The sequence below is a fragment of the Eleutherodactylus coqui genome, chromosome 6 (assembly GCF_035609145.1).
Source record: "Eleutherodactylus coqui strain aEleCoq1 chromosome 6, aEleCoq1.hap1, whole genome shotgun sequence".
NCBI lineage: Eukaryota > Metazoa > Chordata > Amphibia > Anura > Eleutherodactylidae > Eleutherodactylus > Eleutherodactylus coqui.
Window position 1 is genome coordinate 76,325,250 of NC_089842.1, and position 17,921 is coordinate 76,343,170.

Here is a 17,921-nt window from a genome sequence, read left to right on the forward strand (position 1 = left end):
GCTTTGTTTGACTAATATCTTCAAACATTTTGGATTCAGAGGTTAAATCCTGGTAGAACTGCTTTAACTGCTGGGAAAGAACAATTCTCAAGAAAAAGGTTACTGATTAAATTCTGCAACATGTTTGGTTTTAAATATCGAAGTAATGTCTCTCGTTGTGAAGAATACTACAAGAGAAAGCAACATGAGGGTGTATGGAGTCCTATGGAGTCCATGTAATGCTCCCTGGGAAATAGCTATGTAAGGGTGGTTTCACATCTGGTTCGGATCTGACTGCAAAGCGTATGCAGTACTTCTGTCCCAAAACCGGAGAGTTGGCGGACCCCATTCTAGTCAATGGGGTCTGTCCAGCGCTGTTCTGTTCCATCCAGAGACGGAACCTTTCGGCCACAGGAATTCCCCTTTCTAGCTCCCCTATAGCAGCAAAGCGGAGTCCCCAGTGCAAGTGAGAAACCGCCCTAAATGAGTAATGCAGTAATCCTCAACAGCGCCACCTATTGGACTGGTAATTACCCTATGAGTCAATATTCAAACAGACCTTGCGAAAAAACAACTGTACACTGATAATAGGCAAGAAAACCCCAAACAGCTGTATATGGGTGTTCTGTTATGGCTTAAATCCCTAGCCATGTTGCTTTCCAATAGATGGTGCTTTGGCTGATTACTCTATGACTCATTTGCATATATTGGAATAAATATTGTTGAACAGACAATGACAATTATTTCTTATGTTTGCATACCAGTAAATCTCTCCTTTGACGCCATTTGTTTAGGTCTAACATTCCGTGCTGAATAATTTCTGCAGCAATGGTCTGAGGATATAGTCCTCTCCCTTATGGGCATGCATCTTGATATTTATGAGCTGCGGCTTCTCTGGCCCACCCGCTGATTAATGGCACCTTTAGTCCAATACACAATACAGGGAAAAGCTGTTGGTCATTGAGAGAATGTGTGTTTGGCCCACCACTCATGAATACTGACCCCATGCAGATGGAGATAGCAGCTGATTTCATGAAAACTGCAGGGCCTAACAAACTAAGTGACCAATCGATGCAACCAGGGTGTCCATCACTAGTTTATGCTGGGCAGCAGAAGCCTGGTGACAGATTCCTTTTAAAGGGGTTGTACCAAGATAGGCTTTTATCACCTATCCATAGGGTAGATGATAAAACTCTGATTGGTAGGGGTCTCACCAATGCTAAGAACGGGAGTCTTGTATCCCCCCCATCACTGCGGGCTCGCTGCACTCCCTGTAGTGAGGGGGAGATTGAATGGAGACATGGCCATGCATGCCTGGTGCCGCTCCATTCCTTTTTAGTGGGACTGCTGATATACTGTAGTGGAGTATAAGGGCGCGACTATTTTCATCTGCCCCATTGAAATGCATTGTACGGCATTTGTGCATGAGCAGCCATCGCTGCTTTTAATCTGACATCACTATAGGTGGAAGAAGCATCCTTGCAGTGAAAGAAAAGAGGGACACGGGACCCCCCTCTTTCAGGATTGGTAGGGGTCTCAGCGGTGAGACCTCCACCGATCAGACTTTTATCACCTATCCAAAGTCTATCATGATACAGCCCTTTTAAATTGATAGGGTATATGGACATTGTATGAATCGATAGAGTGATGTGTAAGCAAACTTTGCCCCAGTAGTCATGGTCCCTTAGATCTGCTTATGGAAAAATCATTTCTGCACTTTATACCAGTCACGTGATCCTTTCAATTAATTATATATAATGTATAAAATATATATTTTTAAAACATGCATACATATTTAAAAGCAAAGCTGTATGTTCTGCTAGATACTTATTAAAGAAAGTTGTAGTTTTGTATCTAAATACCCTGGCCAAAGCAGAGTGGCTTGTTAACACTCCGCTGGTACCCAGCAACCCGTGGGCACATGTCCCACCAGCCCTTTCCCTATGCTAAGCTCCTATATAAACAAAGAATATCCCACACCATGAAGATTTTGTTGCATTATGCAATTTTCAGGATATGGTCACACAAGTTACCCAAATTGATGCAGTTTGGGGCCATTCGCATTAGTGGAATAAAAGGAGAAAAACGGTTTGTAAAGCTAATTTTCAAGACATTGTCATGGCCATGGAAGCTACTTTATGCCATTGTTTTAAGTGTCTAGATAAAGATGGAGTGAAGATGCCTCAAAGATACCGTCAAGCCGTTTCATGAAACAGATGAGTTTACTAAAGCTTTCATCGTAGGTCTAAGTACAGTTGGTTGGTCTTTGTGGGTCGAATTTGGAGATGGTAGTCAGCAGAATTAAATGTATATCGTTGTAGTGGGAGCGCAGTGGGATGAACATGGCAATGTTCAACGCATCTGACGCCGTGCAATAGCAGCTCAACAATACACAACTGGTGACATTCTATGGAGTGTATAGACTGATTTGGATGGTCTAATATTGACTATGACAGTTTTGCATAGATTGGCTGAGGCAGGTTTGTGGTCAAGCTGTCCATTGTGAAGACAACTCCTCACACTACACCATCATTGCAGCAATTGGGCTTACGCTCTCATCATTTTGGAGTACCACTCAGCTTGTCAACATGCAGTCATGGCTTGGGGTGTCATCAGCATCAACAGCCAATGACAGGAGGGGTTTAATTGTTTTGCAATTAAAATCAATTGCTCAGAACTTAATTATCTGTCTGGGTATTAAGTATTATCTCATTTTGAGCATTTCTTCATGGTGTGGCATTTTCATTGTGAGGCAGTGTATATTTAGTTGCTATCATTGCTGCACCAGGTACATTTATGCCTTCACTCGGTCACTGTCCCGGTCAGGAAGCTGCCATTTAAAAGATCACTGATCTTGTCAAAAATCTTCTTTTCTAAGAAATCTTTCTGGTCTTGCAGACTTATTGCTGCTGATCCATCAAGCATGTTTCTGATGCTCTCAACTCGCAGCACAACCGACTTGGCGAGAGCGTCTTTATAGGGAGTCACTACATCTTTATACACTTTGATCTTCTGGCTCATATCGTACAGGCACAGTGTTAGCGCCTTTCTTACATTGCTGAAGAACAGACTGTTTTTCTCCTTTAACAGAGTGGTACAGAGAGTAAGTTGCTTCTCCAACGTTGCAGTGGTCTCCACAATCTTACTCTCAATCACGGTGACACTTTTTTTCATCATAAAGTTCAGGTTCTCCATATGTTTCCTCAAAGTGCCTTGCAAATTGTCTGAAAAAGGAGAAAGACTTTGATACAGAGCCAGAACTTGCAGATCTATCGTCTCTTTCACCTTGCTAGTACATGTGGTTACTGCGTTCCTCAGTGCGTTAAGACACTCTGACACTTTAGCTTCTAGTTTTTGTGAGTACAAGGTTAGTGGTAGTTTCATAATACCTGCATTTACTCTCATATCACCGTCTAATCCTAAATTTATACTTTCTAACTCTTTAATAAATGCCAGCGTGATCTTTTCTAGTTGACCCTGAAGCTGCTCAGTATAGGGATTAAGTGTTAGAGCCAAGTCCTCTGTGGTTTTGCTCAGCAGTTTTGTCACCTCTTCTGAATATGGGGAGAGTTGGACCTGTAGTTGTTCCAAATCATATCGCAGTTTTTCAGGGTTGCTTGCCGCTAGTGCGTAGATATTTTTGGTAAAAAATGAGATCTTGTTCAGTAGTTCTGCAGTCACACTTTTGCCATCCTCCAATTGTAGATCACTGCTGAAATTGAAATCATGAGGAAGTTAGTAGCATGTACTAAAAGGGCGTGAACTCTTTTCCTGCACAGTTACAGATGTAGTAAAGTTTAGCTTGAGACTTAATACATTAAGAAAACGTTCTGTGTTGCAGTTTAGTTGCGGTTGCAATAGCTTTTCAATGTCTTTTGCTGTGCCCAGATAAAGCAACAATAGCTCTTCGATTGCATAAAAATAAGATAACTTGTGAGAGCAACTAATCACAGTCAAGTTAAACTTTACTGCGTCTGTACATCTAAAAATCTCAATTATTTAAACAAAAGGGTTTGATCCCCATGTATCACTCTACTGTACTTACTGGCCTAAGTAGGAACCATATATAATGACATGCTTTGTTGGTAACCAGGATTTGTATGCCTTTATTTAATGGGCAAAGCACCTCATGTTTTGCCAATCATCTCTTGAAGAAGTCAATAAAACAGAGGTTCTTTTATTTTTTCTTCCTGCACTATGGTTAATTACTAGAGATGAGCGAACGCGTTCGTCCGAGCTTGATATTCGTGCGAATATTAGGGTGTTCGGGATGTTCGTTATTCGTAACGAACACCATGCGGTGTTCTGGTTACTTTCACTTACTTCCCTGAGACGTTTGCGCGCTTTTCTGGCCAATTGAAAGACAGGGAAGGCATTACAACTTCCCCCTGTGACGTTCAAGCCCTATACCACCCCCCTGCTGTGAGTGGCTGGGAAGATCAGGTGTTCGCCTAATATAAAAGTCGGCCCCTCCCGCGGCTCGCCTCAGATGCGGTGTGAGTTAGATGAGGGACAGTGCTGTTTATACCGGAGCTGCTGTAGGGAAAGAATTGGTAGTTAGTGTAGGCTTCAAGACCCCCCAAAGGTCCTTATTAGGGCCACTGATAGCTGTGTGTTGGCTGCTGTTAGCAGTGGCATTTTTTTTTCTCTCAAAATCGCCTCTGCAGACCGTTGCACCTGGCATTAGGGACAGAAGTGCTGCATAGGCAGGGAGAGTGTTAGGAGTGAGTGTAGCCTTCAAGAACCTCAACGGTCCTTTCTAGGGCCATATTTATCCGTGTGCAGTACTGTCCAGGCTGCTGTTGGCTGTGCTGCATTTTTTTTGGGCTTCTCAAAATCGCCTCTGCAGAGCATTCCACCCTCCATTGATACTGCAGGGAAAGAATTGTATAGGCAGGGCCACAACACAGTTATTATTCATTGAATATACGCAGTGCTGCCTTTTGGTGGGAAAAAACTGAAAACAAATCTATTTGTCCAGCCTCTGTCCGTCCTTACGGGCGGTGGAGACGTGTGAGCTGCGTGAAGAACAGTGCTAAATCATATGCACCCAGCTACGCTTTACTGCTGGCTTCGCCATTTGCTTTCCTTAATTGGGAAAAAAAATACCTGCTCTGCCAGAGTTATAATAACTCTGCTACCCTCACGTTCTGTGACACATAAGCAGGGACACAGCACAGTTATTAAACTTCTCATGTTCATTGAATATACGCAGTGCTGCCTTTTGGTGGGAAAAAACTGAAAACAAATCTATTTGTCCAGCCTCTGTCCGTCCTTACGGGCGGTGGAGACGTGTGAGCTGCGTGAAGAACAGTGCTAAATCATACGCACCCAGCTACGCTTTACTGCTGGCTTCGCCATTTGCTTTCCTTAATTGGGAAAAAAAATACCTGCTCTGCCAGAGTTATAATAACTCTGCTACCCTCACGTTCTGTGACACATAAGCAGGGACACAGCACAGTTATTAAACTTCTCATGTTCATTGAATATACGCAGTGCTGCCTTTTGGTGGGAAAAAACTGAAAACAAATCTATTTGTCCAGCCTCTGTCCGTCCTTACGGGCGGTGGAGACGTGTGAGCTGCGTGAAGAACAGTGCTAAATCATACGCACCCAGCTACGCTTTACTGCTGGCTTCGCCATTTGCTTTCCTTAATTGGGAAAAAAAATACCTGCTCTGCCAGAGTTATAATAACTCTGCTACCCTCACGTTCTGTGACACATAAGCAGGGACACAGCACAGTTATTAAACTTCTCATGTTCATTGAATATACGCAGTGCTGCCTTTTGGTGGGAAAAAACTGAAAACAAATCTATTTGTCCAGCCTCTGTCCGTCCTTACGGGCGGTGGAGACGTGTGAGCTGCGTGAAGAACAGTGCTAAATCATACGCACCCAGCTACGCTTTACTGCTGGCTTCGCCATTTGCTTTCCTTAATTGGGAAAAAAAATACCTGCTCTGCCAGAGTTATAATAACTCTGCTACCCTCACGTTCTGTGACACATAAGCAGGGACACAGCACAGTTATTAAACTTCTCATGTTCATTGAATATACGCAGTGCTGCCTTTTGGTGGGAAAAAACTGAAAACAAATCTATTTGTCCAGCCTCTGTCCGTCCTTACGGGCGGTGGAGACGTGTGAGCTGCGTGAAGAACAGTGCTAAATCATACGCACCCAGCTACGCTTTACTGCTGGCTTCGCCATTTGCTTTCCTTAATTGGGAAAAAAAATACCTGCTCTGCCAGAGTTATAATAACTCTGCTACCCTCACGTTCTGTGACACATAAGCAGGGACACAGCACAGTTATTAAACTTCTCATGTTCATTGAATATACGCAGTGCTGCCTTTTGGTGGGAAAAAACTGAAAACAAATCTATTTGTCCAGCCTCTGTCCGTCCTTACGGGCGGTGGAGACGTGTGAGCTGCGTGAAGAACAGTGCTAAATCATACGCACCCAGCTACGCTTTACTGCTGGCTTCGCCATTTGCTTTCCTTAATTGGGAAAAAAAATACCTGCTCTGCCAGAGTTATAATAACTCTGCTACCCTCACGTTCTGTGACACATAAGCAGGGACACAGCACAGTTATTAAACTTCTCATGTTCATTGAATATACGCAGTGCTGCCTTTTGGTGGGAAAAAACTGAAAACAAATCTATTTGTCCAGCCTCTGTCCGTCCTTACGGGCGGTGGAGACGTGTGAGCTGCGTGAAGAACAGTGCTAAATCATACGCACCCAGCTACGCTTTACTGCTGGCTTCGCCATTTGCTTTCCTTAATTGGGAAAAAAAATACCTGCTCTGCCAGAGTTATAATAACTCTGCTACCCTCACGTTCTGTGACACATAAGCAGGGACACAGCACAGTTATTAAACTTCTCATGTTCATTGAATATACGCAGTGCTGCCTTTTGGTGGGAAAAAACTGAAAACAAATCTATTTGTCCAGCCTCTGTCCGTCCTTACGGGCGGTGGAGACGTGTGAGCTGCGTGAAGAACAGTGCTAAATCATACGCACCCAGCTACGCTTTACTGCTGGCTTCGCCATTTGCTTTCCTTAATTGGGAAAAAAAATACCTGCTCTGCCAGAGTTATAATAACTCTGCTACCCTCACGTTCTGTGACACATAAGCAGGGACACAGCACAGTTATTAAACTTCTCATGTTCATTGAATATACGCAGTGCTGCCTTTTGGTGGGAAAAAACTGAAAACAAATCTATTTGTCCAGCCTCTGTCCGTCCTTACGGGCGGTGGAGACGTGTGAGCTGCGTGAAGAACAGTGCTAAATCATACGCACCCAGCTACGCTTTACTGCTGGCTTCGCCATTTGCTTTCCTTAATTGGGAAAAAAAATACCTGCTCTGCCAGAGTTATAATAACTCTGCTACCCTCACGTTCTGTGACACATAAGCAGGGACACAGCACAGTTATTAAACTTAGATTATTCATTCACTAAAGGCAGTGGGGCCGTTCGTTTTCCAAAAAGTGCAAAAATAATATTTGGCCTGCAGTCTTGCGCCAATTTATTTCCTGCCTGTGAAATCAAATCACTGGTAATACAGCATGCTGAGGGGTAGGGGTAGGCCTAGAGGACGTGGACGCGGCCGAGGACGCGGAGGGCCAAGTCAGGGTGTGGGCACAGGCCGAGCTCCGGATCCCGGTGTGTCGCAGCTGACTGCTGCGCGATTAGGAGAGAGGCACGTTTCTGGCGTCCCCACATTCATCGCCCAATTAATGGGTCCACGCGGGAGACGGTTATTAGAAAATGAGCAGTGTGAGCAGGTCCTGTCCTGGATGGCAGAAAGTGCTTCGAGCAACCTATCGTCAACACGCAGTTCTGCGCCGTCCACTGCTGCAAATCCGAATCCTCTGTCTGCTGCTCCTCCTTCCTCCCAGCCTCCTCACTCCACTACAATGACACCTGCTCAGGAGCGGGAACACTCCCAGGAACTGTTCTCGGGCCCCTGCTCAGATTGGGCAGCAGCGGTTCCTCTCCCACCAGAGGAGTTTATAGTCACTGATGCCCAACCATTCGAAAGTTCCCGGGGTCCGGGGGATGAGGCTGGGGACTTCCGCCAACTGTCTCAACAACTTTCTGTGGGTGAGGAGGACGATGACGATCAGACACAGTTGTCTTGCAGTGAGGTAGTAGTAAGGGCAGTAAGTCCGAGGGAGCAGCGCACAGAGGATTCGGAGGAAGAGCAGCAGGACGATGAGGTGACTGACCCCACCTGGTGTGCAACGCTTACTCAGGAGGACAGGTCTTCAGAGGGGGAGTCAAGGGCATCAGCAGGGCAGGTTGCAAGAGGCAGTGCGGTGGCCAGGGGTAGAGGCAGGGCCAGACCGAATAATCCACCAAGTGTTTCCCAAAGCGCCCCCTCGCGCCATGCCACCCTGCAGAGGCCGAGGTGCTCTAAGGTCTGGCAGTTTTTCACAGAGACGCCTGACGACCGACGAACTGTGGTGTGCAACCTTTGTCGCGCAAAGCTCAGCCGGGGAGCCAACACCAACAGCCTCACCACCACCACCATGCGCAGGCATATGATGGCCAAGCACCCCACAAGGTGGGACGAAGGCCGTTCACCGCCTCCGGTTTGCACCCCTGCCTCTCCCCCTGTGCCCCAACCTGCCACTGAGATGCAACCCCCCTCTCAGGACACAGGCACGACCATCTCATGGCCTGCACCCACACCCTCACCTCCGCTGTCCTCGGCCCCATCCTCCAATGTCTCGCACCGCACAGTCCAGCCGTCGCTAGCGCAACTGTTGGAGCGCAAGCGCAAGTACGCCGCCACGCACCCACACGCTCAAACGTTAACCGTCCGCATCGCAAAATTCATCAGCCTTGAGATGCTGCCGTATAGGGTTGTGGAAACGGAGTCCTTCAAAAGTATCATGGAGGCGGCGGCCCCGCGCTACTCAGTTCCCAGTCGCCACTACTTTTCCCGATGTGCCGTCCCAGCCCTGCACGACCACGTCTCCCGCAACATTGTACGCGCCCTCACCAACGCGGTTACTGCCACGGTCCACTTAACTACGGACACGTGGACAAGCACAGGCGGGCAGGGCCACTACATCTCCCTGACGGCACATTGGGTGAATTTAGTGGAGGCTGGGACAGAGTCAGAGCCTGGGACCGCTCACGTCCTACCCACCCCCAGAATTGCGGGCCCCAGCTCGGTGCTGGTATCTGCGGAGGTGTATGCTTCCTCCACTAAAGCACCCTCCTCCTCCTCCTCCTCCTCCTCTGTCTCGCAATCAAGATGTGTTAGCAGCAGCATGTCGCCAGCAGTCGGTGTCGCGCGGTGTGGCAGCACAGCGGTGGGCAAGCGTCAGCAGGCCGTGCTGAAACTACTCAGCTTAGGCGATAAGAGGCACACGGCCCACGAACTGCTGCAGGGTCTGACACAGCAGACCGACCGCTGGCTTGCGCCGCTGAGCCTCCAACCGGGCATGGTCGTGTGTGACAACGGCCGTAACCTGGTGGCGGCTCTGCAGCTCGGCAGCCTCACGCACGTGCCATGCCTGGCCCACGTCTTTAATTTGGTGGTTCAGCGCTTTCTGAAAAGCTACCCACGCTTGTCAGACCTGCTCGTAAAGGCGCGCCGGCTCTGCGCACATTTCCGCAAGTCCCACACGGACGCTGCCACCCTGCGCACCCTGCAACATCACTTTAAGCTGCCAGTGCACCGACTGCTGTGCGACGTGCCCACACGGTGGAACTCTACGCTCCACATGTTGGCCAGGCTCTATGAACAACGGAGAGCTATAGTGGAATACCAACTCCAACATGGGCGGCGCAGTGGGAGTCAGCCTCCTCAATTCCTTTCAGAAGAGTGGGCCTGGTTGGCAGACATCTGCCATGTCCTTGGTAATTTTGAGGAGTCTACCCAGGTGGTGAGCGGCGATGCTACAATCATTAGCGTCACCATTCCTCTGCTATGCATCTTGAGAAATTCCCTGCAAACAATAAAGGCAGCTGCTTTGCGCTCGGAAACGGGGGCGGGGGAAGACAGTATGCCGCTGGATAGTCAGGGCACCCTCCTGTCTATTTCTCAGCGCGTACAGGAGGAGGAGGAGGAGCATGAGGAGGATGAGGAGGAGGGGGAAGAGACAGCTTGGCCCACTGCTGACCGTACCCATGCTGCTTGCCTGTCATCCTTTCAGCGTGTATGGCCTGAGGAGGAGGAGGAGGAGGAGGAGGATCCTGAAAGTGATCTTCCTAGTGAGGACAGCCATGTGTTGCGTACTGGTACCCTGGCACACATGGCTGACTTCATGTTAGGATGCCTTTCTCGTGACCCTCGCGTTGCACGCATTCTGGCCACGACGGATTACTGGGTGTACACACTGCTCGATCCACGGTATAAGGAGAACCTGCCCACTCTGATTCCCGAAGAGGAAAGGGGTTCGAGAGTGTTGCTATACCACAGGACCCTTGCGGACAAGCTGATGGTAAAATTCCCAGCCGACAGCGCTAGTGGCAGAAGGCGCAGTACCGAGGGCAAGGTAGCAGGGGATGTGCGTAGATCGAGCAGCATGTACATCCCAGGCAGTGCAACAGTCTTTAAGGGCCTGGCCAGCTTTATGGCTCCCCACCAAGACTGTGTCACCGCTCCCCAGTCACGGCTGAGTCGGCGGGAGCACTGTAAAAGGATGGTGAGGGAGTACGTAGCGGATCGCACGACCATCCTTGGTGACGCCTCTGCCCCCTACAACTACTGGGTGTCGAAGCTGGACACGTGGCCTGAACTAGCGCTGTATGCCCTTGAGGTGCTTGCTTGTCCTGCGGCTAGCGTCTTGTCGGAAAGGGTGTTTAGTGCGGCTGGGGGAATCATCACAGATAAGCGTAGCCGCTTGTCAACCGACAGTGCCGACAGGCTAACACTGATCAAGATGAACAAAGGCTGGATTTCCCCAGACTTCTGTTCTCCACCAGCGGACAGCAGCGATACGTAAGCAATACGTAGGCTGCACCCGCGGATGGAAGCTACGTTCTCTCTCACCATCCAAAACGGGGACATTTCTGCTTCATCAATCTGTGTCTAATATTCCTCCTCCTCCTCCTCCTGCTCCTCCTCCTGAAACCTCACGTAATCACGCTGAACGGGCAATTTTTCTTAGGGCCACAAGGCTCAGTCAAATAATTTTTCAGAACAATTTTTAAAAGTTTCAATGCGCTTAAAAGCATTGGAACTTTAACTTGAACCTATTTTTCGTTACACTGGGCTGCCTCCAGGCCTAGTTACCACTTAAGCCACATTAACCAAAGCGATTAATGGGTTTCACCTGCCCTCTTGGCTGGCCATGGCCAATTTTTGGGATGTACATTAGTACTGTTGATACAGCAATTTTTGTGGGCCCTCGCCTACAGTGTAATCAAATTAATTTTTAGCCCACCTGCATTACAGCTGACGTAACCTCAGCTGTGTTGGGCAATGCAATGGGATATTTTTATGTACCGCCGGTGGGTTCCAGGGAGCCACCCATGCTGTAGGTGCACACGGAGTTTTTAATACATCTGTACACTTCTAAAGAACCCCAGTCTGACTGGGGCATGCAGTGTGGGCCGAAGCCCACCTGTATTACGCACAACATTACTACCTCAGCTGTGTTGGGCAATGCAATGGGATATTTCTATGTACCGCCGGTGGCTTCCTGGCACCCACCCAGGCAGTGGGTCCACAGGGAGTTTAACCTACATGTGTCCACTTGTAAAGAACCCCAGTCTGACTGGGGCATGCAGTGTGGGCCGAAGCCCACCTGCATTAAGCACGACATTACTACCTCAGCTGTGTTGGGCAATGCAATGGGATATTTTTGTGTACCGCCGGTGGGTTCCAGGGAGCCACCCATGCTGTAGGTGCACACGGAGTTTTTAATACATCTGTACACTTCTAAAGAACCCCAGTCTGACTGGGGCATGCAGTGTGGGCCGAAGCCCACCTGTATTACGCACAACATTACTACCTCAGCTGTGTTGGGCAATGCAATGGGATATTTCTATGTACCGCCGTTGGCTTCCTGGCACCCACCCAGGCAGTGGGTCCACAGGGAATTATAAATGCATCTGTTTCCACTTATAAAGAACCCCAGTCTGACTGGGGCATGCAGTGTGGGCCGAAGCCCACCTGTATTACGCACAACATTACTACCTCAGCTGTGTTGGGCAATGCAATGGGATATTTCTATGTACCGCCGGTGGCTTCCTGGCACCCACCCAGGCAGTGGGTCCACAGGGAGTTTAACCTACATGTGTCCACTTGTAAAGAACCCCAGTCTGACTGGGGCATGCAGTGTGGGCCGAAGCCCACCTGCATTAAGCACGACATTACTACCTCAGCTGTGTTGGGCAATGCAATGGGATATTTTTGTGTACCGCCGGTGGGTTCCAGGGAGCCACCCATGCTGTAGGTGCACACGGAGTTTTTAATACATCTGTACACTTCTAAAGAACCCCAGTCTGACTGGGGCATGCAGTGTGGGCCGAAGCCCACCTGTATTACGCACAACATTACTACCTCAGCTGTGTTGGGCAATGCAATGGGATATTTCTATGTACCGCCGGTGGCTTCCTGGCACCCACCCAGGCAGTGGGTCCACAGGGAGTTTAACCTACATGTGTCCACTTGTAAAGAACCCCAGTCTGACTGGGGCATGCAGTGTGGGCCGAAGCCCACCTGCATTAAGCACGACATTACTACCTCAGCTGTGTTGGGCAATGCAATGGGATATTTTTGTGTACCGCCGGTGGGTTCCAGGGAGCCACCCATGCTGTGGGTCGACAGGGACTTCACAATAGGGAGTTGTACCTGCCTGTGTCTATGAATTAAAAAGCCCGGTCTGACTGGGGCATGCAGACACCTTGACAGAATGAATAGTGTGTGGCACATAGGTTCCCCATTGCTATGCCCACGTGTGCAGCTCCTGATGGCGGTGGCACAGGATTCTATTTCTCATTGCTTCTGTACAGCATTGTGGGCTATCGCTCCGCCACTTTTAAAGAGGGTCGCTGCCTAGCCGTGCCAACCTCTGCAGTGTGTGCCTGCGGTCCCTCGTCATGGCTGACGCAATTCTAAATAGACATGAGCGTGGTGTGGCATGAGGGCAGCTGAAGGCTGCCCAGGGACACTTTGGTGTGCGCTGTGGGGGGGAGGGGGGGCGGTTGGTCAGCATGTAACCCAGGAGAAGTGTCAGTGGAGTGTCATGCAGGCAGTGATTGTGCTTTGTTGGAGGTAGTGTGGTGCTTAGCAAAGGTATGCCATGCTAATGAGGGCTTTTCAGAAGTAAAAGTTGTTGGGAGGGGGGGGGGCCCACTCTTGCCGGTATTGTGGCTTAATAGTGGGACCTGTGAACTTGAGATGCAGCCCAACATGTAGCCCCTCGCCTGCCCTATCCGTCACTGTGTCATTCCCATCACTTTCCTGAATTGCCCAGATTTTCACACATGAAAACCTTAGCGAGCATCGGCGAAATACAAAAATGTTCTGGTCGCCCATTGACTTCAATGGGGTTCGTTGTTCGAAACGAACCCTCGAGCATCACGGGAAGTTCGTTACGAATAACGAACACCCGAACATTTTGGTGTTCGCTCATCTCTATTAATTACTCATGAATGACACAAATGTGTTATTAGTTAGATTGTGTAGGTCTATGAGGGCTTATTCACATGTGCATGTACGCAGTTCTGGAACCCAATTGATTTGCATTTGAGTACTCAGATCTGCATTTTTTAAACGTATATTGACACCCATGATAAAAATGCAGCATGTCCTATTACAGACCGAAACAACCCACTGAAGTCAATGGGATTGCGTATTCATTGTGTATTTAAGCAGGAATGCAGAGGAAATCTGTTGGACCTTCTCGTGGTTTTTTTTGCACATAAATACGGAGTGATTACATGTGCCGAAAAAAAAAAGAAGGTAAAAATGCTGCGTATTCAGAGACTGAAAAAGTAGTAAAGCTGAATACACCCGTATGAATAAGGCTTGTTCCACACGGGCGATCGCGACTTTGCCACGAGAAAATTGCGGCAAAATCATGTCTTTTTTGTACGTTCTTCAGCACTAGCGCTGCTTTTTCTGGCAAAATCATCGCTGCCCCTAGCGACATTCTCACACGTTTTTATCGCACTGTTTTCCCGACATTTTTAAGTGAAAGTCAATAGGACCTTTTAATGTTAAAGTCGCATTGCGTCACAATGCAAGTTTGTGCATTGCAATGCGATAAAAAGAAGGCTCCATAGGGAAACGTGGAAGATAAAAAATCTCACATCGCATAAAATTTGAGCATGTCGCAATTTTTTGCTCTCATAACATCGCATGAGTGAAAACATCGCTAATGGGAAGGAAACCATTGTAAATCATTGGCTTCATAATCTGCTTCTTTACTGATTCTCGCATCGCACAAAAATTTGCACTATCTTCTCATCCATGTGAAACCACCCTAAGGCCTTGGTCACGTGACCGGGGCCGAAAAATCGCGCGAAAAATCTGCTCCTAACCGCGTTTCATTAGAAACAGGCTGGAGCAGTGCAGCGCTGTCCAGCGCATTGAATTCAATGGAGCCGGCAATACAGCCGGCTCCATTGAAAGCAATGGGCTGCCGGCGAGCGCAGGATGAATTTTCGGGAAGGGCTTAAAAATATAAGCCCTTCCCTGAAATTCATCCAGAAATGTGTAAAAAGTTTTTAAAAAAAATATACTCACCTTGTCCCGGCAGACGGAGTTCAGACGCGGCCGGCCGGCAGTTCTCCTGAACTGCTGTGAGTAGTATTCAGCAGCCAGGGATTTAAAATCCCCGCCTGCTGAAAGAGCTGCCCCTGATTGGTCCCTGCGCTGAGCCAATCAGAGGCAGCACTTACTCACCCATTCATGAATTCATGAATGGGTGAGTGAGAGCTGCCTCTGATTGGTGAGGGCTGTGACCAATCAGAGGCAGCTCATTCAGCAGGCGGGGATTTTAAATCCCCGGCTGCTGAATACTACTCATAGCAGTTCAGGAGAACTGCCGGACGGTCGCGGCTGAACTCCGTCTGCCGGGACAAGGTGAGTATTTTTTTTTTTACTTTTTACACATTTCTGGATGAATTTCAGGGAAGGGCTTATATTTTTAAGCCCTCCCCGAAAATTCATCGTGCGATCGCCGGCAGCCCATTGCTTTCAATAGAGCCGGCTGTATTGCCGTCTCCATTGAATTCAATGGGCAAACATCATTCTTCTCTGCCACAGCTGTTACAGCTGTGGCAGAGGAGAATGATTTGTCTAGTATATGTTCTTAATGGGGTCGGCGCTGCTGCCGCCGGCCCCATTGAGCGCATATAGAGAAGAGAACAGGAATCGCAGATCGCAGATAGGTGCGATCTGCGATTTCTGTTCTATAATTTATCGGACGAGCGCATAAAAAGCACTCATGTGTCCGATACCATTGCAAAGCAATGGTTTTATAAAATCGCACATCGCATGCGCATGCGCAGATCGCACAGAGAATCGCCCGTCTGACCGAGGCCTAATTGTGACTTAGAGAACAATCAGACCACAATTTATTAGTAATCAGTGCAGACAGCCAAGCAATTCCAAGAGCAACAGCTCTTTTTTGACTGACCCCGTATTCTGTGGATAGGTGATAAGTGTCGGATCGATGGGGCTCTAACTGCACAAATCCTCCTGTCAATGGGGCAGCGGCCACAGAGAAGCAGAGTACAGCATCAAGGGATTAATGGAGAAGCAGCATGCTTGCTCACCTGCAGTTTTATTCATATAGGGTGGTATGAGACCCTATTCTCAGGATTAGTGGGGGTCCCAGCATTCAAATCCCCACCAAATGGGCACTTTTCCCTTATTCTGTGGATAGAGGCTAAGTTCATACCTTGGTACAACCAGTAAACGGTGGCTATAAAGTGCATCTCTTTCACTAGAGAACCTGTGTGTTACACAGATAGTCTACTTCAGAACAACCTGTATGATGATAACTTCCCCTGCCATAGGAGGATCTGTGAATACCCAGCATACTGTGACCAGCTTATCATCAAGGAGCGCTTCTAACAAAATGTCTCTATTAATATCTGTGCTCATAGTTTCTGCTTTCCTGCACGAAAATAGAATCCCTGTCTGAAACAAATCCATCCTATGATGGAACTGAATGGTGCCGGATGGATCTCATTGACTATAATGGGGTCTGTTTGGCTTTTTGCATGTCATCCAACATTTTCCTGGACAAAGTGGATAATTACTTTAAATGGCTTTTCCGGGACTTATAAAAAAAAGTTATAAGGGCTTAAAATGAAGAGAAATTGAATACTCCCCTATCCCAGCAGCTCACCAACCACCACTGCAGCCCTGGTGCCCACCACACAAAACCTAGAAGAAGTGGCGGGCAGTCACTAGCCATTCATTGTGCATATGACTACTAAGCCACTCACAGGCTTCAGCAGCCATAGGAGAATCACTGCTGAAGCCTGTCAGTAGCCGAGCGGTCACATGTACAGCGTAGGGCACGTGACCGCCCGTCGCTTCTTCCAGGTTCATTGTGGCAGGCAGCGTTGCAGCACTGGATGAGGAGCTGCCAGGATAGGAGAGTAAACAAATTTTCTTCCATTTCAGTCCTATTAAATTTTTTTATGTTTCATAAAACCCCTTTAATAAGAGCAGGAAACACATCCCCCTGGAAACAAGAGCAAATACTAAAATAAGCCTATAAAGAACCGCAAATGAGAAGACATTAGAAAGATACATTCATCCAGCTATACAACTGTATCAATAATTTCCTACTAATTGTAACTATTTTGCTTTAGTTACTTCCAGTTCACTTACTTTAATAGACTGCTGGTGTCAGGCAGCTGGATTAGTGAGCTGCTGCTGTCCTTGGTGCTGCTTTTCGGCTGCTCGAAGAAATACGAGCTAGCATCAGAAAGTATTTTAGAGTCAACATTGGCCAAAGCACCTAAGAAAAAAATAAGGCAATCATTATATTTATTTATTTATTTAATTGAGAAGGTTCAAGCGGGTACTAAGGAGTGCAAAAGGGGTGTCAGCTGCTTATCGTTTTCTAACATATTAGTAAATATGCATATTCGGCCAAGTGATGTCTTATAGCAGGTAGTGTACAGCTCCAAAGAAAAATGGATCTTCTTTTTGTCACCCTGTCTCCTCAAAAAATGTAATAAAAAGTTATCAAAAAGGCATATGTGCCCCTAAATGGTACCAATAAAAACTACAGCATGCACCAGAAAATACAGGCTCTCACAGAGCCCCATCAACAGGAACATTTAAAAAAAATATATTTTTTAAGGGCTTGGCACACAGGCATTTTTTGGGGGCGCCTATGTGCAAAATGCGCGTGACCGAAGCTCCATGCTTTTTTTTTACATGTGCCATGAAGGTCCCCTCAACACTGAACACTGTGACAGCACTGTCACAATGTTCAATGATGATGGGACTTCCCGCGGGGATGAAAGAATCCCCTGCCACAGCTGTCATTCATTGAATGACAGCTTAGCGCTGTCTGTGATTGGTCACAGCGCTCAGCCAATCAGAGGCAGCGCTTTCTGGAGGCAGGGATTTTTCAATCCCCGGCCACCAGAATACAGCTGAAGACTGCTGGGGACAGGGAGAAGAGCCACACAGCACTTCTAGGTGAGCTAAATTGTTTGTTTTTTTTCCAGCTAGGGATAATTTTTAGGGTAGGGCTTATATTTCAAGCCCCCCCCCTCAAAAAAAATCATTGCTCCAAGGGTTGCCTTCATCCCATTGCTTTCAATGGGGCAGCAGCAATGGGATAGCATTGCGGTCCTCTGCCACAGCTGTGACAGCTATGGCAGGGGATTCTTTCATCCCCGCGGGGAGTCCCATCATCACTGAACACTGATGTCCAGTGATGAGGGGACTCCCTGCGGGGATTAACGGACATCACGTGTCTTTACATGGAGCATAGACCTTAC

The 17,921-nt window shown here is 47.8% G+C and overlaps 1 protein-coding gene across 1 annotated transcript in view; it reads right to left on the minus strand.

The window, feature by feature from the left end:
• Positions 1 to 2,781: 2,781 nt before the first annotated feature.
• Positions 2,782 to 17,921, minus strand: part of LOC136633603 (apolipoprotein A-IV-like) — a 34,065-nt gene continuing 18,925 nt past the window's right edge. The window contains exons 2-3 of the mRNA XM_066609361.1: positions 16,795 to 16,924; positions 2,782 to 3,691 (exon numbers count right to left, since the gene is read on the minus strand). Of these exons, the coding sequence (XP_066465458.1) occupies positions 2,782 to 3,691; positions 16,795 to 16,924 (1,040 nt within the window). The remainder of the gene's footprint in view (positions 3,692 to 16,794; positions 16,925 to 17,921) is intronic.